The 22,393-nt window shown below is 46.0% G+C and overlaps 1 protein-coding gene across 1 annotated transcript in view; it reads left to right on the top strand.

Moving 5' to 3' along the window:
* The first annotated feature begins 2,486 nt into the window (after positions 1-2,486).
* The window catches only part of LOC144162927 (metal cation symporter ZIP14-like), a 41,121-nt gene continuing 21,214 nt past the window's right edge, over positions 2,487-22,393 (top strand). Inside the window, exons 1-5 of the mRNA XM_077693654.1 lie at positions 2,487-3,135; positions 15,922-16,102; positions 18,820-18,989; positions 19,311-19,436; positions 22,262-22,393. Of these exons, the coding sequence (XP_077549780.1) occupies positions 2,629-3,135; positions 15,922-16,102; positions 18,820-18,989; positions 19,311-19,436; positions 22,262-22,393 (1,116 nt within the window). The 5' untranslated portion in view covers positions 2,487-2,628. The remainder of the gene's footprint in view (positions 3,136-15,921; positions 16,103-18,819; positions 18,990-19,310; positions 19,437-22,261) is intronic.

Genomic DNA, 22,393 nt, shown 5'->3' with positions numbered 1-22,393 from the left:
TCAAGAAAAAATAAAAAGAGCGCAAAGGACGAGGACAAAGAAACACAGTAGCGCGCGTCCCGTCTACTGTGTTTCTTTGTCCTCGTCCTTTGCGCTCTTTTTATTTTTTCTTGAAACAGAAGAGACAGTTGGGCACCTTTTGAGCCACTGTGGCCGATTCACAACGGCGAGACAGCAGCTGCCAACTTTAAATATTTGCTACTCATAGCAAACAGTATTCTATCGTTTTTTTATAAAACATTTGTTAACCTTATTATTTTTTTTGTTACCTGACCAGCTTGGTTCATAAACGTCTACAATACAAGTTCCTTATTGCAGTACATTCACATGTCTACATGTCTTACAGCAAATCTGCAGTTACAGGTGCACATATCGGCTTCCCAGCAGAGCTTTGGTGTAGCGCAAAAGTGCATACCTTTCACAGCAAAGCTGCATATGCCTTGGTTTCCACATACAGTGTGCGTGAATAAACCGGGCATAAATTGGAAATTTTTCGATCCCCAGCGCTATAGTTAGTGCTATAGTGTCGCTTTTTTGAAAGGCTGCTCGTGCGCATTTTTGCCAGTGTTCTTCCTGTACAGCTTGAAGGGCTTCCGGAGCGACATTTTGGCTGGTGTCTTTCACGTCTAAACACGGGCACATCACCGGTTGCGAGTTACTTGCGCACGGGTGGGCGTGCATGCACAGCTATTCCTCACGTGCTCACCGATGACATGGCCGCTACGCTGGTGTGAGAGGGAGAGAGAATACACTTTAATTAAATCCACAAAATGCTTCAGAGAGGCGTCCTCATTCCAGGATGCCTTGAGCTCAAGCCGCGTCAACAGCCCTTTCGATCAGGCGTAGCTGATCTTCGAGGCCGGAGCTAGCCATAGCTCTCTCCCAAAGCTCCGTGGAAAGGTCCATGTAAGGGGGGTCCAGGGTAGACTTAGCGCAGCCGCCCACTATGTGCCTGAGATTCCCAGGCTCTCCACAGAAGCGGCAAAGTGGAGAAAAGTGTGTCCGGTCAAAGAGGTGAAGTCTGGTGGGATGTGGGAAGGTGTTGACCTGCAGAGCACGCAGTAACCTTTCCTGATCTCTCGGTAGCGATTTGTGGGGTGAAGAGTAGGTTTTACGGGACTGCGTGATTTCCTGGTAGGTGACAAGAGGTTGCATGCGCTCGGGCTCGGCTTCAGCTTCTCCAGCGCTGGCTTGGCGGGTCAAATCTCGAGCCACGAGGTTGGCGATCTCGTTGCCGTGGATTCCGCTGTGAGCTGGTGCCCATACAGTCCTGACTGGTCTCGTTGGTGGTCTCTGATTGATTAGTCGAAGTGTTGTGACGTGCAAGCGACCGTTGGCAAAGATGCAGCACGCCTGCTGGGAGTCTGAGATCTTCAATGTGGACGCCCATGTGTGCGAGATTTCAGCGCACGTTAAAGATCCCCAGGTGGTTAAAATTAACCCAGAGGCCTCCACAACGGAGCGCCTCATCGTCTGCATTGCGTCGGCGCGTTAAACCCTACAATCAAATCAATCAGATTTCAACGTGCATCTGCCATGGCCCGATGCGACCTGACTACTGTCCTCGGTAAGAGAGCGGTTTGAGTTGGTATGTTACACAGACAGTATAGTCTCCACGAATGCTGGCCGGCAGAATTTCAAGCTCTTCCGACGACACGTGGCCACGCGGCTCCTCGCGAAATTTAGGATGGACGACCCGCAGTTGCCGGAGTCGCTTACTTATCATTTGTATTCGGGGGATGCCATCACTGCTTCCTCACAAACCTCCGGGATGTCGTGAGGATCGTGCCTAAAGTGACTGAATCGCCCTGTTGGTTCCTGCAACAGTCATGGCGTTACGGTCGTCGTAATCGGCTGCACCGTGTAGTTCACGTTGTGTGGCCATTTGGAAACGTTAGTGTAGGACCTTAGCTCTCTCAGGGAGGGCTTTATCCAGAATTTCGATTTTTTTTTTGTTTTTTTTTTTTTGGGGGGGGGGGGGGTCGAAATCCTCCTGGGGGGTTGTCGGAGGGCTGTCGGGGATGTGTGTGTATAAACCCCTGGGAGGGGTTCTCGTGGTTGTGGAATCTTGCTTTTTTTTAGAGAGAGAGAGAGAGAGAGAGAGAGAGAGAGTGTAGATAGTCTGGGAGGGTGGTAGAGGGACCGGTGTTGGGGGGAGTGTGTATAAATCGAGTCTCGCGTCTGCTTCCCGCATTGTGTGTGGGATGCATGTTTCTCGGTAACGGTGGAGCGTAGATCGGTAAATCCACGTCCTAATGTCGTGTGGAATGTCGAATTTGGCGCCGAAAACGCATCCGGCCGCTTTGTGTATTGAAAAATACCAAACTTTATTTACCAAACAGGTAGACTCACTATAAAACTAATCTTTGCCTTGTTTCGATTAGAGCCTGGGAGACGAGTATTAACTCTATACCTGGTAGATTAAAAAAAGAAGAAGAAAGGCTTACGGTATCATTATCATCATCGCCGTCGTGTAGCTGCCGCGTTTAGCGCTCCGGCGCTTCAGTCGGCGCCGCGGAGACGCGTGAGCGGTTCGCAAGCTCGCGGTGTGTGATTTCCGCCCGCGAGTGGTTGTTCCACGTATGTAAGAAGTCGAGTGGGCAGCGCGGGCGGATTTCAAAGGTCAGCATGAGCTCTCATCCACCCGCGTCAACCCCTCGGACGGTGTTTAGACGCGACAAAGCCTGTCTACCGGACCCCGCGTGCTACCGGACTTCGCGCGGACATGTGTCAAGTGCCGCGACGTGTTCGGCAGGCTCGCCGTACTCCTCCGGACCGCTACAACGTCGGCACTACAAGCCGTGCGAATCATCCGCGCGGTGTCACCCCAAATCCGTTATGAGCCACGGTGCGACAAACGCCTTCCGACTGCTGGCCCCGTGGTGTTTGCTATTCGTGCTTTCGGCGTCGGGCTGCCTACAATCGGCCTGTGCCAGTGAACTCCAAGACATTACGAAACTCGCGGAGTTGGCGTTACGCCGGTACGGACCGTCATTTAATGCGTCCGGGAATGTGAGCGAGACGCTAGTGTTGTTACTGAATGCCTTGAGACAGGGCAAGTTTTCGCAGCGCTTCGAGGCAATCACTTGCTCGGCGCCCTTCAACGGCAGCGTTCTATGCGATGCGGGCTCGGAGGTAAGCTCTTTCTTGCTTCGCAAGGACGGCGGCGACGATCTCTGACATCTGTGCTTTGAATGTGTTCAGAGGTGTTTGGCGCGAACCAGATATGCCGTGCGCAAGGACAAATAGCTAGTCGTGGAAGGCCACGTGATGGTTGTTTTCTTTGCCGGCAGCAACCCTGACTACGCGCAGCAGCTTGGCAGCGTTTCGAAAACCGAGCGTTGAAATCGCGAGTGCGTCAGAAAAAAAGCGAAACGAGTGTCTGGTTTGCTTCCTGTTTTCTGGTAACGTGGCTGCACGCGCAGCGAAAATCTATAAAAAAAAAAATGCGCGAGGAAAAAAAAAAAAAAAACGCGAGCGACGTTCTTGGTAGGGGTGTCAAATTTCGAGTGAAAAAATTAGGTTTCACTTCATACTGGTTGATACTACGCGTGCGGTCCAGGTAACATTTGTACGCCATTTCGCCTGTCAAATCTCTGAATACGTTATTTGAGTAACTACCAGTTTTGCCTTGCCACAGAAAGGAAGCTCTGGCGACCGCTAACACGTTGGAAAGGTCCGTTCACGCCGGTTGAGAGAAAAAAAAGTGACCTGACAGAGCTTTCCGCTGGACTGCCGACGTTTCTAGATTTTGTGGATTTTTCGGATTTAAGTCAGTTTGCTTTCATGTCTAAAAAAAAAAAGGGAATACAATGCCAGGGGGTGATAAACGTTTTCAACAACAACAAGTGCTGATTAGCATCGCTTTCATTCGGTCAAACAATTAGAATTTCTGTGCGCCATGAGCCTTGTTCCTTTAAACGAAGGTGATTTCGAGATACTTTTTTTATCGCGTTTTACAAAATTTAGATATAAATGCTGCAACTCACGTGAACAGCATCAGCAGTAAGGATTCCATTTTCATTGGCCACCCTAATGAAAATAACTGTTGAATTCCCAAATTTTTTTCGTTTAGCAGTGGCTTAAAACTTGGGCAATAGAAATCCACTAGAGATTTTGCTTTCTTTAGAGGTTTTGCTTTCCTTGTCCAGGTAGAGCCAAAGGACAAGGAATTTTGGCAACGCTGCCCAGGTAGCGGCGGTTGTGTGATTTTGGTCTTGCCTCCTCACAGCGGGCGGCCACTTTTCGATGGAGGAGAAAAGCAAAAATGCCCGTGTTTACGAGATTTCTCCGCACGTTAAAGATCCCCAGGTTATCAAAATTAATTCGGAGCCCTCCACTACGGCGCGCCTCATCGCCTGCGTTGCGTCGGCGCGTTAAACCCTACAATCAATCAATCAATCCTCACACTGTGCCTGGTAATTTTCAAGTTACCAAGAACACGGCAGCATGCTGATGTGGCTGGGCCTGTTTTTCTTTTCTTCTTCTTTTTTTTATTCTAGTGGCAGCTTTGTTTGCGTTTAAATGGAGGGAAACCCAGTGAGTTTTTTATTTTATGATCTTTTTTTTTAGGCGATGTGGAAAGATGCAAAACGCAGAAATGTCTCCAGCACACCGCTTTCTCTTTTTCCGAGAGCTTCCACGCTGTCTACAATCGCTGCTCCCCTTGTGCGCTGAAGTGGGAAACCAGAGCCCATTCCCCCGGCAGAGGAAGTCGGCGTCTGCCGAGCTGTGTCTCACATGTTATTTGCTGCCTGTTGCATCGTTTTGGCGACAAAAGCTGCCGGTCTCAGGTTTTTCCCCTATTGTCAGACGCTGACTGCTCTACACCTGAGCAGTCATGCGCGCTGTCCTGGTTTCCTTCCGGCATCAGTGCTGCTTTGTTGAACACGCGAGGCGCTCTACTTGGGGCGCAAAGAGTTGTCATTTCACTTTGTCATTCCACGACTTTGTCATTTCAGTTGTCATTCCACGACTAGTACTGCATTGATGTACAGTCATGAGCAAATGAAATGAAAACATGAAAATGTCGACCAGAACACACAAAATAAAAAAATATGCATAATGTGGATAAAATATTGGCCCGCTAGTGATATATTTAAAAAGACACATTTTAAAACTTTGCTACAGTAATAAAGCCACGTGACAATTTGACTTGCACAGAAAGAAATCGTGTTTTTTGTGTGTTCTGGTTCATATCTTTGCGTTCGTGTTTAATTTGTCCATTACTGTACAGCGTAGCTGGCAGAAAATGATGCATGGCCCGTTGATGTTTGCTGAAAAAGAAAAGGTGCCTTTTAACAGAGATTGGCCAAGGCTGCATGAAATGGCTAAATAATTTCTATTAAGGTATTGCATTCAATGAACAAATTTGAGTAATTATAACCAGAGCTGATGCCAAAGTACTGAGCATGCCTGCCAAGTCACCCCCAAAGCTTTTTTTTATTTTATTACTTCAGTTAGTCTGCAACGTATTTAAACTGTCGGGTCTGTCAGTGCAATCTTGTTGCGTTCCGTTTGAGCTCGACATTGGTTTGCCACGCTGAGAGGAAAAGAAATAATTGCCAAAACATAATAAAAAAATGCCCCGATATTTTTTCACATTTTGTCGGGCTATGAGTTTCGTGTTTGCCATAAAAGGTGCAAGGCCTTAAGTTGAACTAGGCAACATCTAGCATGTTATATGCTCACGATTCACACTACCTGTCACACAAATTTGCACCACTATGGGAACCACAAACAGTGCTTGTAATTATCCTATCCGCCATGCAATGGAGATTCTAGTGTTAGACCCAAAATAGTTCTAGTACGGCCACCGTACATCTAACTCCCTCCTCCACCACCCCCTTTTGAGGTAATCTCAGTCATTGGACCTAAAAATGGTGGGATGCTCATTTACCAAGCAATGAGAATTAGACGAAGGACAGACAATGTTCCCTCATTATTCATATTGTGCTTCATTGCGGGCAGTCAACTATGAAACGTAAAAGTAAGCATTGGACTTTTACGGCTCAGCTGAGGTCACATTCAATTCCCACCAGAAAATTGCCCATGGGTATGAGATTTTGGCGCACACCGAAGTGTGGTCTAAATGAATTTGTAGCCCTCCACTTTAGCGCAGTTCATACCTGAAATGCAGCTTTGCTGCATAGAATGTCGTTTTTATTCACTCCAGCACAGTAAGTGTTGTTTTTCTGTTTGGTAGTAATTGTTTGGAAAAGGAATGGTAGATGTGTGGTAGATCGTTTATTTTCTTTTACATTTACATGCTAGGATTAGAAACGTAGTTGGACCTTTCTATTGTAAAAACTTGTTTATTCGCACCGCAAGTGGATGCCACCTTAGTTCGAATTAATGAAAGTTCGGACTAATGAAAGTAAACAATAACAACAGCACTCTGCAACTTGGAAGCTGTAGGGCATGTCAAACACTTTGATACCTGAAAAAAACCGATTGTGGTCTGCCTTGTGTCCCTAAAGGCGACAGTCGGCACTCTTTGCTCTAACAAATGAATGTAGCGGAAAGCTTCATCTTCGGCTTCTTGAAAACTGAAGAAAAGACGGGCGGCATTCGATCCGGCTGTGACTTTTGAGCGGGCAGTGGTACTATGCTTGGTCCTTGTCCTCCCAGTTGTCATTGGCAGCGACATGTTCTGTGCCTCTGACCTGAGAGCTGTCAGTGCACCCCACACACCACTGTACTCGCGTTCTCACCGACCGAGTTCGCAAAGAATGCGTCTTCCATAACACCCGTCATGTGGGATTTTAATTGGTTTTACCCTATTTCGCCTTCTTCGTTCTATAGTCTTGTATGTAGGCACTGGGTGCGTTTCTCTAGCATGCGCCAAGGGGCTGGCGCATTGTTCGAATTATCAGTGGCGTCACTGGCGAAGCCTAAACTGGTTTGAATTAACGGGCTTTTTTATGGAGGGATGGAGACTTGGCTGGACCAAATCGTACAGTTCGAATTATCCATAAATTCGTATTATTGAAGTTCAAATCAACTAACTTTCACTGTACCTTCACTATCTTGATGTGTTCTAGCTTCCTTTTTTCTTTCATTTTTTTTAAATCTGAGTGTGGTTTGCTACAAAAATAGTAGCTACCATTGCAGGCGAGCTCCCAATGCCGCGTAACGTTTTGGGACAGTTTTCAGTAGCACTCAAGCATGAAACAAAACCTTCGCAAGCATATGCGTGACCCGCTTTTGCCACCTGCCCAGGGAGCTAAAAGTGTCGGAATAATCAAGTTGTCTGTAACAGCGCCGATATTCCACTAGGCAATTCGAGCAAAACATTTGGACCTCCTGAAAAATCGGTTGGCAACTGTGTGCGCGCAGTACACACACACACACACACATGCTGGATATGCATCTATGTACGAATTTAGTGTAAAGATGTATAGATGTAGGTGTATATAGGTTTGTATAGATGTATATAGGTGTATAGAGGTGCGTATAGATGTACAGTTAAGCCTGGATGTAACGAACCTCTCTGTAACGAGTTTCCTGGATTGAACGAAGTTTTTCATTTTCCCACTTCCACCTCCATTGAAGCCCATGTGTTTGCGACCTCTATGCAACAAAGGAGTTGCAACGGTTAACCTCAATGTAACGAATTTGCTGCGCTCATGAGCCATTGTGTTTTGCCCCTTTTCTGAAAAATCGGCTGGCTAAATGCACTAATTTAGTGAATTTCGCCCGCATCGCAATCTCCCGCGCATTTCCACGTGTGAGTGCGGTATGGATTAGGTGCTTGTCCTGTTTGCCGGCATGTCGTCGCGCGTCACCACCGCTATTTGTGGTGTCAGTTCGTCGGTGATGAGTGCTGCTGCCAGAAAACAAAAAAAGTTTTCTCTTTTCAAGACAAGCTCACTATTTTAAATGCCAGCGTGAAAGGAGAACATCGACGATCCATACAGTGTCTAAACTAGCATTCCCTCAACAATTTTGAGTGCGCAAAAGAGCATCAAGTTCGCAGAAAGGTCCCCTTTCAGCATAAGTTTGGTTCTCGAAGCGAGTCAAGGCACCTGAAAAGTCTCAAAATGCAAAAGCCATACTCAAGTTACGTTTGTGAATACGGTAGAGTAAGGCACAAGTCACGCAGTTTTTCAGTGTGAAATAAATCCTTGACGAGTGAGTTCAGCATCACCGATGTCTAGCATTTTGGTTTTGTTTCCGCTTTATTCATGTGAGCTTTAACTCGAAACCTCCTTGTAACGAAAACCCGGATGTAACGAAAAAATTCAAATTTTTGTCAACTTTGTTATATACGTTTAAAGGAGTACTGACACGAAATTTCTCGCTTTCAGTTTTTATGCTGTAAAGAATACCTGTGGTCCCAGTAATTACGAAAATCGAACCGAAAGGCGTCAGCCACCAACATATAATTAATTATAGCACGTTTATTGCAACCACTTTCAAATTCGGTCGCCGCGCGGGAAAATGGCCGTTCGAAGGAGAGCCTGCAAGCGGACTGCCTGACGTCACGGTCTCCGTGACGTCGGACCGTGACGTCATGGTCTCCGTGACGTCAGGGACGTTCGCTGCATCGTCTGCTACGGATTGCACGCGGTTCACACTAAAGCGCTGGACACATGTACGATTTGTACACTCGATTCGCATGCGACTGATCGTTACGACTGTCACCACGACTAGTCGTACGCGTGAATTTGAGACACATGACCCGATGCGTGCATGCGATGCGTCGTCGGCGTCGCTCCGCCCACCGTTTTTGCTCCATGGTCAACTACGACTATCGCTGAGCTGAATTTGTAGATCCCGCGCGTTTAATCGCAAAAAATGGATAAAGCAGGCAATCGTGAAGCGTTTCCTGCCTTCGGAAACAGTTCGCGCACACGCCGGCCGCGCCTGCCAGCTCGGACACTCAGCGGCTCGATCCGGCGCAGACCACGGTAGCAAGACGGTAGCAACCGCTTGTCGCTGCTCTTCTGAATCAATCTGATCGTTAAAATGAAGTTCCACATGCGAGAAAGTAGGTGTTAGTGTGGTGAAAAATTGTGCTTGGGATTGTTATCAGGGCTTATTTTAAAAGCGGCGATCAGATATCTGCCGCGATGCAAGCGTATACGCTGACCGGCCCCCCGCGGCGCGCGGCGGGCGGTGCGCCGACCGGTCGAGAGATGGCAATACCTGCGCGGAAACGTGAAGTGCGCACTTCGCAAGCCTTGCTCACAGCGGTACCGCAGCCAAGCCAAACCTCCTATCGAAGCGAGACCGCCCACAACAACAGCGCAGGCTATCGCTTCCGGTTCCGGAAACAACTGTATGACGTCATGCTGAATCGGCCGCAAAATCGCGGATAGCCTGACGTCACACCCTAAGCGATTTCGCTAGTGCTGCCGATTTGTAATAGTTCGCGGCCAGGGCAACTAAAATCGATTTTTGATGCGTTTCCAGCCTCGGATCGCTCCAAAAATTTCTGTGGGTAATCTGTACAAACTACTGAAGCCAATTATATCGTTATTTAGGCCTCTAAATTTGGTGTCAGTACTCCTTTAACTGTATATAGGTGTCCAGTCAGATGCAAACTGGACACCTGAAAGGTGTATAGCCAGACAAGAATTAGTGGGCAGTGCTTGTTAGACTTCTGTGTTTAGTTCATTGCCATGCTTTTTTAAAACGGTGCTATAACCAGGGCCGTACCCAGAGGGGGGGTTTGGTGGTTCGAACCCCTCCCGAAATCTTTTCAAGGCAGCACGTAAACAATACTTAATGTTGCTTTCAACAAAACTATCCCCTTCCCAAAATTCATAACCCCCCCCCGAAAAAAATTTCTGGGTACGGCCCTGGCTATAACCAATTGTTTGAAATTCTGGTGTTGAAATTTTGTTGTTTCACCAGCTGAGAACAGCCGGTGAAAGACAGTCAACTGTTTTCCGTCACTGCAAGCATGCTGCATAAAGTCGTCTCGAATTAATGTCGTTAGCTGCGTGTAAGTGTTGGCGATAACAAGTTTCAGTGATACAGTCATGCTGGGAGAGACTTCGACCACCCGAGGGCCCACATCGGGATTACAGTCACTCCTAATGCCAACAGAAGCAGGAAGTGTTTTCACAGCTCTTTTGGATGTTTGTCGCCTCACGTTGCATGCACGCTACCGCCGGTGGCCTGAGTGGTTCACTAATCTGTTCACGCTGTTTGCTTAGACGCGCATCACAAGAGGCCCCCTTCCTATCTGTGTTGTCAATCGGCGGCGTGGTCTCGGTTTACGCTGGTGCCTCGCTATCGAGCGGGCAGGGAGGAGACGTCAGGGGCTGAGAGGGCAGTCTGCCCTTCAGCCACGTGTTTTGACAGGCATCGTCTAGATTGTGCCAGTGGCAAGAGGTGTGTAGCAGAGATATCTAGGGATATATCAAAACCAAAAGGGGGGGGGACAGCTATACGAGTGCCGGGAATTTCAGCGTCATATGATAGCATTATTGGTTGAAATTGATTGAGTGAGTGATTGATTGATTGATTGATTGATTGATTGATTGATTGGTGGCCATATTGATAAAGGGGGGACAGCTATACGAGTACCGGGAATTTCAGCGTCAGGTGATAGCATTATTCTTTGAAATTCATTGATTGATTGATTGGTGGGCCTATTGATTGATTAAAATCTTTGGGTGTGATTTATTGATTTGAATGATTTAATAACTGTCCTATCAATCCTTGATCAGTGCCCTTCTCTGAAAACGTCAGATGGACCGTACATCAGCTTTTCCGCGGACATCAACAATGTCATACATCGCGGAAGCAGCAATCCCGACACAGATTGTATATGCCTAAAGAAGTGACGGTTCTTGTAGATGCTCAATCAGGGATCAGTCAGACTGCTCGTTTAATTTTTCCTGCGGTTCGAAATAAGTGTGGCTGGAGTAATGATGCTTAAGCTATTACGCCTTTAAACGTTTGCCTTTTGAACTCATCTGTTTTTTTGTTGTCTGTTTGTTTCAGGGCATCACTCTAGCCATGTTATAACTGGTGCGTTTGAGACACTTGTATCCTGCACAGCCCTAGGGAGCGAAAAGGGTCACAGTTAAAACCAAAGAATAGTTAATCCAGCTGTGTTCTTAAGCCTGGTTGCCTGAATTTATGTTCCAGTGAAAGTGCTGCGACGTTTATTGTTTTTCGCATGACAGGATGTGTTCACGAATGCATTTTTATGAGTGAACCGACAGATCCTGTCGTCATGCTCAAGGGTTCTACTATCAGGCTTGACACGTGGTTTGAAAAAAGCTCGACGGCCCTTGCTCGGACTTGAACATAGGATCAGGTGGAAGCACTACTGGCGGAACCATGAGGAAAGGCCATTAACAAGTCACTAGTAGTGGTCATTAGTATCATAGCTTATTTGCCATCAGCAAAAGCCAGCGTATGTGAAATCGCAACCCATATGTCGTACAACACTGCATGCCCACCGGGTGAAATAAAAGAAATCGCACGCAAAGGAGGCTTGTTTAGCAGAACAATGATGTTAGTATAAGGCTAAGCCCTTTGAAGAGTTTCTATCAGGCTACGCTCTGTGGTCAGGGAGAGGAGATGCTGCGGTAGCTGGTGTCTCCTCTCCCTGATCACAGGAGATGCCGAGTTTGTTTTTGGGACAGAAAGTGGGGCTTGGACTGCCGCCAGGGCCACAGAGGGCTGGTCATCAGGTGTGAGATAATGCTTGCAGTATGCTTACGGCGGCTCGCGATAGCCAGGGCATAGATCCCTTTCACTGCTTTTTTTGCTCATGCCCGATCGCCACGCGTCGACAGCGTGCGTGTTAAGGGGGCGTTTCTATGCTTCTTGCTCACAGATGCGGCCTTGCGTTGCGGAATCTCAGAGTGCAGTAAAAACATTTTCCATCCTGAATGGCTCATGTTTGCCACTGCCTGAAGTTGTGGCATGTACGGGATAACTGGGGAGCACGAAACAGGGTTGGCAACTTTTATTTTGTTAGATCTGCAGTCTGCGGGGCAAACTAGCAATGCTGGCGAGTTGCGGCAGCTTGGCGCACAGTTTTGGGTTCCCGCGTTAAGAAACCTGTGTCGCATTGGTGAGGTGTGCTTGACTGTATCCACAAGAAAGATGTGTACGAAACGGGTTTGCTTGGTTCCAACATTTTTTTTTTTACTAGCTTTATAGCCAAGTTCTTTTTTTTTTTTCTCAGAATGATTCGCATATCTAGATTTTTTTTCCCGGAATAATTCAGAATAATCTTTTTTTACAAGAAAGAGTTAATGTTTTTTTTTTTTAACCTACCACATTTCAGGACATGAAAGAACCAGTAAGAGACACTTACAAACAGGGCAGTCAGTGCCTTTGGGCAAGCCCGGCTCATCAATGAGAACCAAAGGGTTAAACTGAAAAAAAAAAGCCGTTCAAAATATGAACGTGCATGACATGACTGCCAGTGAGACTTCACCATGCCTTGGATTTTATATAAAAGCACTGCCAGAGAAATTGCTCCTCTTGCAAGGTTTTAGAAAATGGGTTGTTGACCACTGGTGCCCAATAACAAATGTTGTCCTCAAAATGTTACTTTTTGACGGGCGTGTTAATTTTTCCGTCGCATATATCTCTGCCCAAGAGTTCATACTTCTACGCAGTGTGAGGTTTTGATGGATATGATATGTACAGCCGAAAAAGTGTTCGACATTCAAATTGTTATTTGAAGCCAGTTATTCTTCAAACACTTGTAGTCGATTTGATTTTCAAGTTGCTCTATTCAGGCAGCCGTAATACTTAGAACTGTTATCTCCAGTCGCTGCACTGGCGTTCAGAAGTGCAGCTGATAAAAGAGAGAGAGAAGAATGCTCTCATGATAATCTGGGGCTTCGTGTTATCTTGACTGAAAAATGAAACTGGGAGAAATATGACCCTTGCTTGTTCTTAAAATGTCTGCGTGTGTTTTTTTCATCTCGTCTCGCTTTGCTCTGCTTGAGATGGCTGGGCTTAGGAGATAGGAGGCTGTAATGTGTTACCATGTATCAAAAAGTGGGGGTACCCGTATCTCGGGAGTTGTTGACAGGGCAGAATGCGGAAGAAGGCAGAGCAGGCTTTGACCCACATCGTGTAGAGTGTGGCTTTGGCTTTAACTTTTTTCATGCCAGGCTTTCGCTTATCTCGCAGTAAAAAATTGAGCTTTTTCTAGTTGCACTCTTCGCATGCGCTACTCTCGCTCCCAGCGACCGATCTGCCATTATTGGTGGGCAAAATGCATGGAAAGAAAAGTTTTCTTCCTCCATAGCAAAACGTAAATAAAGCGATGCCATATTGGATTAGCCAGTTGCGAACACTAAGCCCACTAGGTACTGCTCCGTTTTATGAGCCCTGAAAGCGGCTGATAGGTATGCGCTACGACTGCCATCAAAACATTTCTCATCCACCAAAATCGTGTGGCGCTGGGACGGCTTCCTCAACTGCGCAGGGCAGGTGGAAAAAAAGGGGGCGTGTTCTTCTATAGTTTCCCCCATCGTTTATAAACGTTGGTTTCCCCATGGCCTCCGCGATCGGCTGCCGGCGGAGCAACGGCGCGCCGCCGGAAGCCGATCGCGGAGGCCGTGGTTTCCCAAGTGTAGTTAGGGCGGCCGCCACAAGAGGGCTGCGCTACTGGAAAAAGGCCCATTGCCTTCAGACTTTGCGCTGACAGTGACAAAGAGAGGCATGCGGGTTCTTGGAACAACGTAACAGCTGCGTTTCAAGTCATCAGTAGCTGCGTGAGACATTGGAATAAATGATACCACTAATAACCATGATAATAGGTGCATTGTGCGCCTACAACTGCCAGGGATTTAATTAATAAGTGAACTTTGCCAGTTATTTTATTTTTTCTCATGCTTATAATAAAATGGCATTTATTTTGATGTCTGGTACAGCTAATTTAGGATGTGTCGTTGTAATTGGCAACAAAAAAGGCTTAGCATCAGAATTTGTTAACTTGCTGCTTTGCCTCCTGCTATGAAGTATTTAAAACAATTAGTTTTAAAGTTACCTCGCTCCTTTATTATTTTTTTTTTCAAGCTTGTAGCATTAATATTTTCTGGTTGAGCTTTTACCTTGTAAAGAAAAGATCTAAAATTATGTTTGTGGCCTTTTCATTTCGGATTGTAATGTGTCAGTTTTGCGTTGCTGAACGGTTTTGTTCTTCTGTTTTGTTTGTTACAGATAATTTTAAAATGTGAATAGAGCCAAGTCAGAATGGGCGTTTGTGTGTTTCAAAGGCTGCATTACATGCCTGCACTATTGGCCCACCCATGCCAGCTTGCTTCTTCGTAGCTTTCTTTTTCTTTTCTTTTTTCCCCCCTGCCAGGCCTGTTTAAAGTCAATGACAGGCATGTGTGTCTGTCGAGGCTTGGCACCCAGCTGCGAATTCAGGTGTTCTTGCCATGATACGAAACAGGTCAGGTTGTTGCTGAAGTGAAAAACGAGTCAGCAAGTCAGCATGGCTAAACAACTGCTCCCTCTTTCTTTTTTTCCCTTTTTTTCCCTTTTTTTCCCATTCATTTACAAGCATTCGTTTGCATTCACATGCACACGTGTAACTCTGCTCTGACGGAATTCTCGCCAACCTGGGTTGAAAAACTTGCATATTTTAATTTTTTTTTTTTTTTTTTTTTTCACCTATTGAAACTTTTGTTCATCTATTTCAGTTTGCAGTAAGCTCGTCTATTGTAGTTTGTTCGGTTTGCAGTAAGGGTAAAGTCTTTAGAAAGGTAAAGGCGAGAATTTTTCGTGCAAATATTTTAATAAAAAAGTCCCAAAATCGCTCAAAGCAAACACACAGCTCATTCAAATTCATGGTTCAATTCCCAGCCGTGGCGGCTGCTTTTCTGATGGAGGCGAAAAGCGACAACGCCTGTGTGTTCGAGATTTCCCGCACGTTAAAGATCCCCAGGTGGTCAAAATTAATCCGGAGCCCTCCACTACGGCACGCCTCTAACCCAGGTGCAGCTTTGGCGTGTTAAACCCCTAAATTAATCAATCAATCAATCAATCAATCAATCAATCAATCAATCAATCAATCAATCAATCAATCAGTCATTCCAATTTGCCATTAAGCTGATACAATTTGTCGGTAGAAAGATGAAAATGTCTTCCAGTTTTTTATGCAACCGTTTTCCTCATCTGTGTGGGACCCGCAAACTGCCTCATTAATACAAAAACTCGAAGCTGTACAGAACCGCGCTGCACGATTCATTCTATCTAATTATGCTCGAACAGCTAGCACATGGCTGATGAAAAAGACTTCAAATCTTCCATTTTTAACTACTCGACGTCGCATTTCACAGTTTTGCCTCTTCCACAAATTTTTTTGCAGCAACGAAACTCTAAAACAGTCTCTTTTCAGCCCGCCTGCATACATTTCTACCCGCCTTGACCACCATTTGAAAGTAGATGTGCCAAGCAGCAACACCCAACGTTACTATAATCTAGTAACGTTGGCAACACCAACCTTTATTTTGGCTCATTCCTCCCAAAAACCAGTGTGGACTGGAACAACCTTCCTGCCGGCATCATATCTATGAAAAAACAGGAAAAATTCAAGTCTGCACTTGCCAATCATTTTTATTGACCACTCCATTGTTTGTTATGCACTTTGCTTTTTTGTTACCCCACTCCTCTCTGTAACACCTGAACGGCCCTGAGAGTACAATAAAATGAAATGAAATTTCTTTACGCAGTTTCTGATAACAGGAGCCATATAAAAATTGAGATAATAGAAAACAATTGGCATGTTTTTTTTTTTTCTACAGTTTCGGTGGGAATGGACTGTTCCATTCCGAGGCACGCCGAGTTCCTTGCGCTTTTACTTTTGCATACCAAAGTGTCATGCGAGTTTTTGCACTAGGACTCATAACAGTTGCTGCCAACGCTCTCCTGCAAGTCTGAAGGGCCTTCCTTCGCTCCTGCCTTCTTGTCTGCCCTGTGCAGTGCCTTCCGGTGCATGAACTGCTGCGGATGTTTCCCGAAGTGGCGGAAAGCAACAGCACGGCAGAGGCGCTGGTTCGCCTGTGTCCCGTGCTGCTGTTCCAAATGCAGCACCGGTCGTGTGACTTCACGTCACCGGGCACGACTGCGCCGAGGGGCAAGACGCGGCCCACGCCCGCTCAGGGTAGGTGTGCAGTCTGGATGTTTTAGCATGATCGCCTGAGCGGTGTGGCCATCACACAAATTCCACGGCGCTGAGAGAAGGAAACAGCCTTGTGTTGAAACGGGATTAGTAATGAGGTTGTTCTGCCACTATGAAGGAAGCCACTTGTTAATGCGAAAACATGTCCCCGTGAGGCTAAAAAAACTGATGTTACGAGCAGTGGATGGAACAAGTTCCGCGCCGTCATTTAACTATAAAAAAAAAACATCGACAGGGACTCTAAACACGACATTCAAGGTATATTCAACATAGAACACCGAATGAGTCTAAACAAAAAATTCCTTGGGGTATTCAAGTTTGCTAACGTGGTTTGAATGTGAAAGCATTATGGTGCCACTGGCAATACTTTGCTGCTTTATCATGTGTGTGTCAGGATGGTTTATATAAAGCTACGATGATACAGATTTGTAGCTTTTGGATACGGAGTTACATGGGGTCTGCAGTCTGGTGATCAGCAAAGATGAGGAAACAGATGTGAAGAAAAGATGAGGAAAAACAAGAAAAGAGATGCAAACACGGTATAGCTGAAAGAAGTCTGACATGTATTGCCAGGGGAGGCCGTACTGCTTTCGCATTCAAATCTCACAAGCGGACTTAAAGGGGCCATGCAGACAAAACACAAGTTTGGTTCATTTGAAAGATTGCCTCGTTAGAATCATACTGATTCCTCTTTTAACGCACACTGCGCTAAAATAAGCTACATAATGAGGACAAAGAGGATGGCTATGCGACCCACTAGCTCATTTCCCACAACTGAACCTATGATGTCATATGCCCAGCTGTGCGATTGGCTGAGGATAGGAAAAGCAAATGCAAATTAGGCAGGGCTTATAAGCTTGCCAAGCAAGCTGTTTGCGCTTAAATGTAATGCATATTCATTTTACAACAGTAAAAAATGGTGCAGTTAACAATGAAAGTTGTGAAAATACACGTAAGCATAGAAGTACCAATGCACACTGCTGTCGGTGCTGGGTGCACTATGCTTGTTCTAGCTGCACAGCTGACCGCCACTTTGGAGTTGTCTTACATCACACTGGCCAATTGGCGTAAGCGAAGTTGTTATACGTGACCCTGTTTGTCGAGGGTACTCCATGTTTCACGAAGCGATTACTTTCTACAGTTACAAAAGCAAGCCAGGTGCAAATACGGTCAAAAACAAGGCAACGGTGGACAACGGTCCGTGGCTGAGTATGGTAGCGCCATCTGGGAGGACTGATGGCAAGCAGGGCTGCAGAGCCGAATGACGCAGCGGAAATTCATTTGAATACACGCTCTTATGACTTTGTGGCAGATGTCACGGAAACACGGTTTAGCGGGAGAATCAAAATTTTAACCTGAATTAATTTCTCAGTGAAGGTGGCATCATTTGCTGCTAGGCAAGCACTGGGGGCACTCTAAAACACGAAATCTTTTGAATAAAACAAACTTGTATTTTGTCTGCATGGCCCCTTTAAGTGCCCCGTTAAAACCAACTTGCTAGTGTCGTACTTCTGATGAAGGCGTAAAAAAGTGCATCCCTTGAATGCAAATCTATGGGTACGCTCAAGAACAGTAGATGGTAATCCTGTAGTGCTCCACTGTGGCATGCCTCATTGGCCATGTGTTGCTCCGATCCGAGAGTGTAAGTTTTTCAGCATGGCTGTGTGTCAGCATCGCTGTTTTGGATGGTTTTCAATTGCAGTCAAGATTCGGATCAAGACACACATGCGAAAGGTAATGGCAGGTGTTTTGTGTCTTGCGCGGAATTTGATGAAGAGCACCAAAGACATCCTCAAAGGGCGATTTTCGTGAAGTACGGGATTTGCTAGGTTCATCTATCGAAGACAAACTAGGGGGCTCCCAAGTGTGAGCGCTCCAGTTTTAGTGTGAGTACATTTAATGGCACACTCAGCGAAAAAGCCGGGGTTGGCGTTGTAACAGCAAAACGGCTCCTAGACTGCATGATTTTTAGGCGTTCATAGCACGCACCTTAATTCGGCACTAGTGAAAGGTATGCCAGTGCACCGTTCATGCCAGAACACTGCAGATGAAGTGGTGGAGCAAAAGGATACAGCCACCGTCGTGAACTAAGGCAGAAGCAGATTGCGAGGCAAATCATGTCAAGTGGCAAGAGGACGAAGAATGTTGGGCGGAAGCAAAGCATCTCGGTTGTTAAATTGGATATTAATCCTTCCGCATTCAGAACCCTTAAGAAGTGCAAGAGGGTCCTCTGACTTCTTTTCTTATTGGTTTTAGTACATTACACACAGCAAGGGGTATTTCATCAAATGCTGTGTACAAAGGTCTCGCAAGACACATACTGGCACATTTCTTTTGGGCTCCAGCTGGTGTTTTGCTGTCCCAAAGAATTCTTCCACCAATCCCTTTGCCCCTTTTGCATCTCCTGTCCGCGGTGGCCGCTTTTCTGATGGAGGCGAAAAGCAAAAACGCCCGCGCGTACGAGATTTCGGCGCACGTAAAGATCCCCAGGTGGTCGAAATTAATCCGGAGCCCTCCACTACGACGCGCCTAATCGCCTGGGTTGCATCGGCATGTTAAACCCTACAATCAGCCAACCAATTGTTAGCTCTTTGCATTGTCTCGTCACGCGTGGTGCTGCAGTTTGAGAGGGGGGGATACACTAGCGTGCTTTCTACCCCACCCCTCTCACTCTCTGCCTCTGCTGCCACTGCATGCAGTGTGGGGCTTTGGCATCCTGGCGGTGTTTGTGATCAGCTGTTGCTCCCTGGCGGGCCTGGTGATCGTGCCCTTCCTGAGCCACGCCCTGTACCACAAGCTGCTCATGGTCTTCGAGGGCCTGGCCGTGGGCTCCCTGCTGGGCAGCGCCGTCTTCCACCTCATCCCGCAGGTACTGCTGCTCACTCAATACTAGTGCCAGCAGGTCCAAATACTATTATGCCTTTGTAACGGGATATAGGAAACCAATGAGTATCAGTGTGTTAAATGTGCACTGCCCTGACTGCCACCATCTAGAACGTCTTGCCCCTTTATCAGTGTTCATCAATGGGTAGAACCATTTACAAATCCCATGTTAAGAGGGAGTGTGTTTTTGCTGGTGTGGTGCTGACCACTCCTGTCTTGCCGTTTGTGCGAAAGAGGGATAGACCGTTTATGTGAAATACTGCATTCTGCTGTTGAATCTCACCATAGATTCCCCCGCTCTGTGCAGGCATTCAACCTGCTGGGCCAGGACCAGGAGCACGACTACCTGTGGAAGTCTCTCATAGTGTTTGTGGGCGTCTACCTGTTCTACCTCAGCGACAAAGTGATGCGCTTCATCGCAGACTATCGCCAGGTGAGCTCCCCCCCGTCTCTTCATTGTGTACTTCCTCTGCGGGGATGACTGCATCAGGTGTTCGGGTCATAGAGTTTCATAAAAATAACTAGAGGGGAAAATGGCGCTAGTGCCAACGTGAACATGGCAGCGGCGCTTACGCTTCAATGGGAATGATGGGTAGTTTTGGAACCGGATTGCGTAGGATCAAAACAGGCTTATGGCTGCGCAAATTGTGTTTTTTGACAAAAAAGCTCTTATTGCCCGGTTCTCCGTTTACAAATTACATGGCAAACAAGAAAGTTGGTGACAAAAAACTGGTTTTGTACGGAAAAAAAACAGCGCGTTTAAATAAAAAGCAGACGCGGAGTCGGGAAGGTTTGTGGAGCAGGTTTGCCATTTTCCGCCAACGACAGCAGAACACGGACTTCTTTAAAAACTACTTGTAAAAGTTTCGGCGCTGGTGGTTTGTAATAGTAAGAGAAATTTTGTGCTCACAAGGAAAAAGAAACCGGTTACCTTTGGAGAAGTTATTCTTGCCTGAATTAGTGACATCCATCAAGCTGCGTTCCTATCAGCCGCCGGTGCTGCTGTTCTACACCGTAGGAGCCGGCGTTCGCACGAAAGGTGTGGCTGTTCCAAGCGATTCGCAACCGTCGTCAGCTTTGACAATACATTGCTCTGCCGAATGAGCAGCGCCGCAACTCTTTATTAGCAGACAACTTCGCCACACAGAGCGCCGTCATTTGTGTTTTCGTGCTCGCTGTGCGGCAATGCATTGATAACCCACCCACTTCGCAACTCTGGTTATAAAACATTCCACTCAGGGCGGCGTCAGTGCACGCGAGGCATGCAGTTCAAGGAGAAACATATTTTTGATCACTCCTCCCAACACCCCGCCTAGACAAATGCGTTCATGTAAATCCAAAACGAAAACGAAACTGCCTGCAATCCATAGTAAGTTCCACGAGCCATCAAGCGCCAATCCGAATCCACAACTACCCATCACGCCCATTGAGGCGTACGATCGCAACGCCAGTTTCCCCTCTAGTTATATTGTAAGAAACTCTATGGTTCGGGTATCTGGGCTGGATCATCTCCCACACTGCTTATACGGCACTTGTGCGGTAGCGACACTTATGCAGTGTGTACAATAGCTCGGCTTTGAAAGTACTAGTAAGTAGCCTTCTCAAGTACAGCATAGCCTCATTGCAACAGACCATGATAGTGATCACGATTGCAGTCTGTAATAGAGGAAGTATGAACAATCCAAATCTACATACTTCACTGGAATCATGAATGCGGTCTGTTGGAACAAGAGTTGGTATTTTGCAATGGCTAAAAACAAAACACGAAGAATAAAAGTATGCCAGTCATTTTTCAAGATTCGGCTACAACTAAAACAGTTTGGTATTTAAGGTCAATAAACATTTTTAAGATGACTTGGGTTTTCCAGCGGTTCCGTCCTTGTGACGCTATGAAGCACCACATGAAATCACACGCACAAGTCTTGTTGCATTTGCTCTGCTCCCGTTGTATGGCACTTTACATCTTTTCATTCACTCATACTATTATATTACTACTTTTTCACTTCTTCAACCTAACACTTGCATTTCCATTGTCTCCACTGAATACAGTCAGTAGCCGACCGTTTCTTCGGACTCCGAAAAGTCGGACTTGCTGGATATTTCAGACTTCCCCGAGGAACTGCCAGTTGTCCCATAGGAGTAATGGCTCGCGGATTTTTCGTGCTGCTCTTTTATTCCGAATATTTTTCGTTCCCCTCCAGTTCCAGAAAATTGGTCGGCTACTGTACAAGCGAAGTGCAAGTAATGCTCTTGTTGCCAGGCTTAGAAATATAGCCATCTATTCTGTAAGGGGGCTTACTTTTTTTTCTTTTAGCTATTGTAACTTTCATATACAGTAGAACGCTGTTCATACGTTCCCGGTTCAACGATTTTCCCGTTACTACGCTCTCAATTATGAATACTAAAAATGCCCCATAGTACGTTTCTTCCCTATAGTACGTTACTCCCTCTTTTTTTTTTTTTTTTAACGTATCAGTGGGGTTCTACTGTATAAACGTCTGGTCTGTTGCACTAGCATTGTTAAAAAGTGCTAGTTTTTTTGGCAAGCAAAATGTTTCACTTCTTCTAAATCACAATTATTTTTAGTTGTTTCAAATTGCTTTCATTTTCTCACCATTGCAAATTAGAAACACAAACACTGCATATGTTAGAACGAAAGGTATGCACTTGAAGAGTTTACTGTAGAGGTGCAACAATAGACTTGTCAACCTTTTAAACTAGTCTGTTATATCCGAATGTATGTTGTAACAGAATCTGGAGTAAAAGAAGCTTAATCAATGGCACATATAGGAATATGAACCAAACATCGCAAATAGGTCCCTTGTATCTGAATATCTGTTGTAAGCAGGTCTGTTGTAATGGTTACACTGTATTGAGAACAGTTTTTGCGCTTTCTCTCTTGGTGTGTTTTGTTGATCTCACAAACTGCTTATTAATTTCACAACATTTAAAAATGATCTTAGTGGAAGCTTGTACCTTTTTATCCTCCTCAAGACCAGGTTAATACTGTCAAACCTGGATTTTTTGAATTGGAAGGGGATTAAGGAGATGTTTGATATAACGAGGAATTTGATATGCGGAATGAATAGCGTATACACTCAGTACATACCAAAAAAATTTCATTTGTGAGTTCAGGGTGTGGAATAGTTCAAAATATCTGAGTGATATATACATGCCCTTTGCATCGATCCCAGTCAGCCTTGTGGAGCTTGTCGCCTTCATTACCTGTGCGCTCCATGCTTTCCCATCTTGACACAGAGGCGGAGTGACGAGAAGTCGGAGAAGTCGTTTGGCCACTCGCTGACCAACGGCTGCGTCCTGGAGCTGGCCTCAGGAGACTCGCCTGTGATCAAGAACCCCCTCGCTGCGGTAGAGCCTCCGCCCATTCAA

This window comes from Haemaphysalis longicornis, unplaced genomic scaffold (assembly GCF_048455015.1).
Source record: "Haemaphysalis longicornis isolate Haplotype H1 unplaced genomic scaffold, Haemaphysalis longicornis Haplotype H1 scaffold_12, whole genome shotgun sequence".
Taxonomy (NCBI): domain Eukaryota; kingdom Metazoa; phylum Arthropoda; class Arachnida; order Ixodida; family Ixodidae; genus Haemaphysalis; species Haemaphysalis longicornis.
The sequence above is the reverse complement of the archived record's forward strand: the minus strand, read 5'-3'. Positions and strand labels throughout refer to the sequence as shown.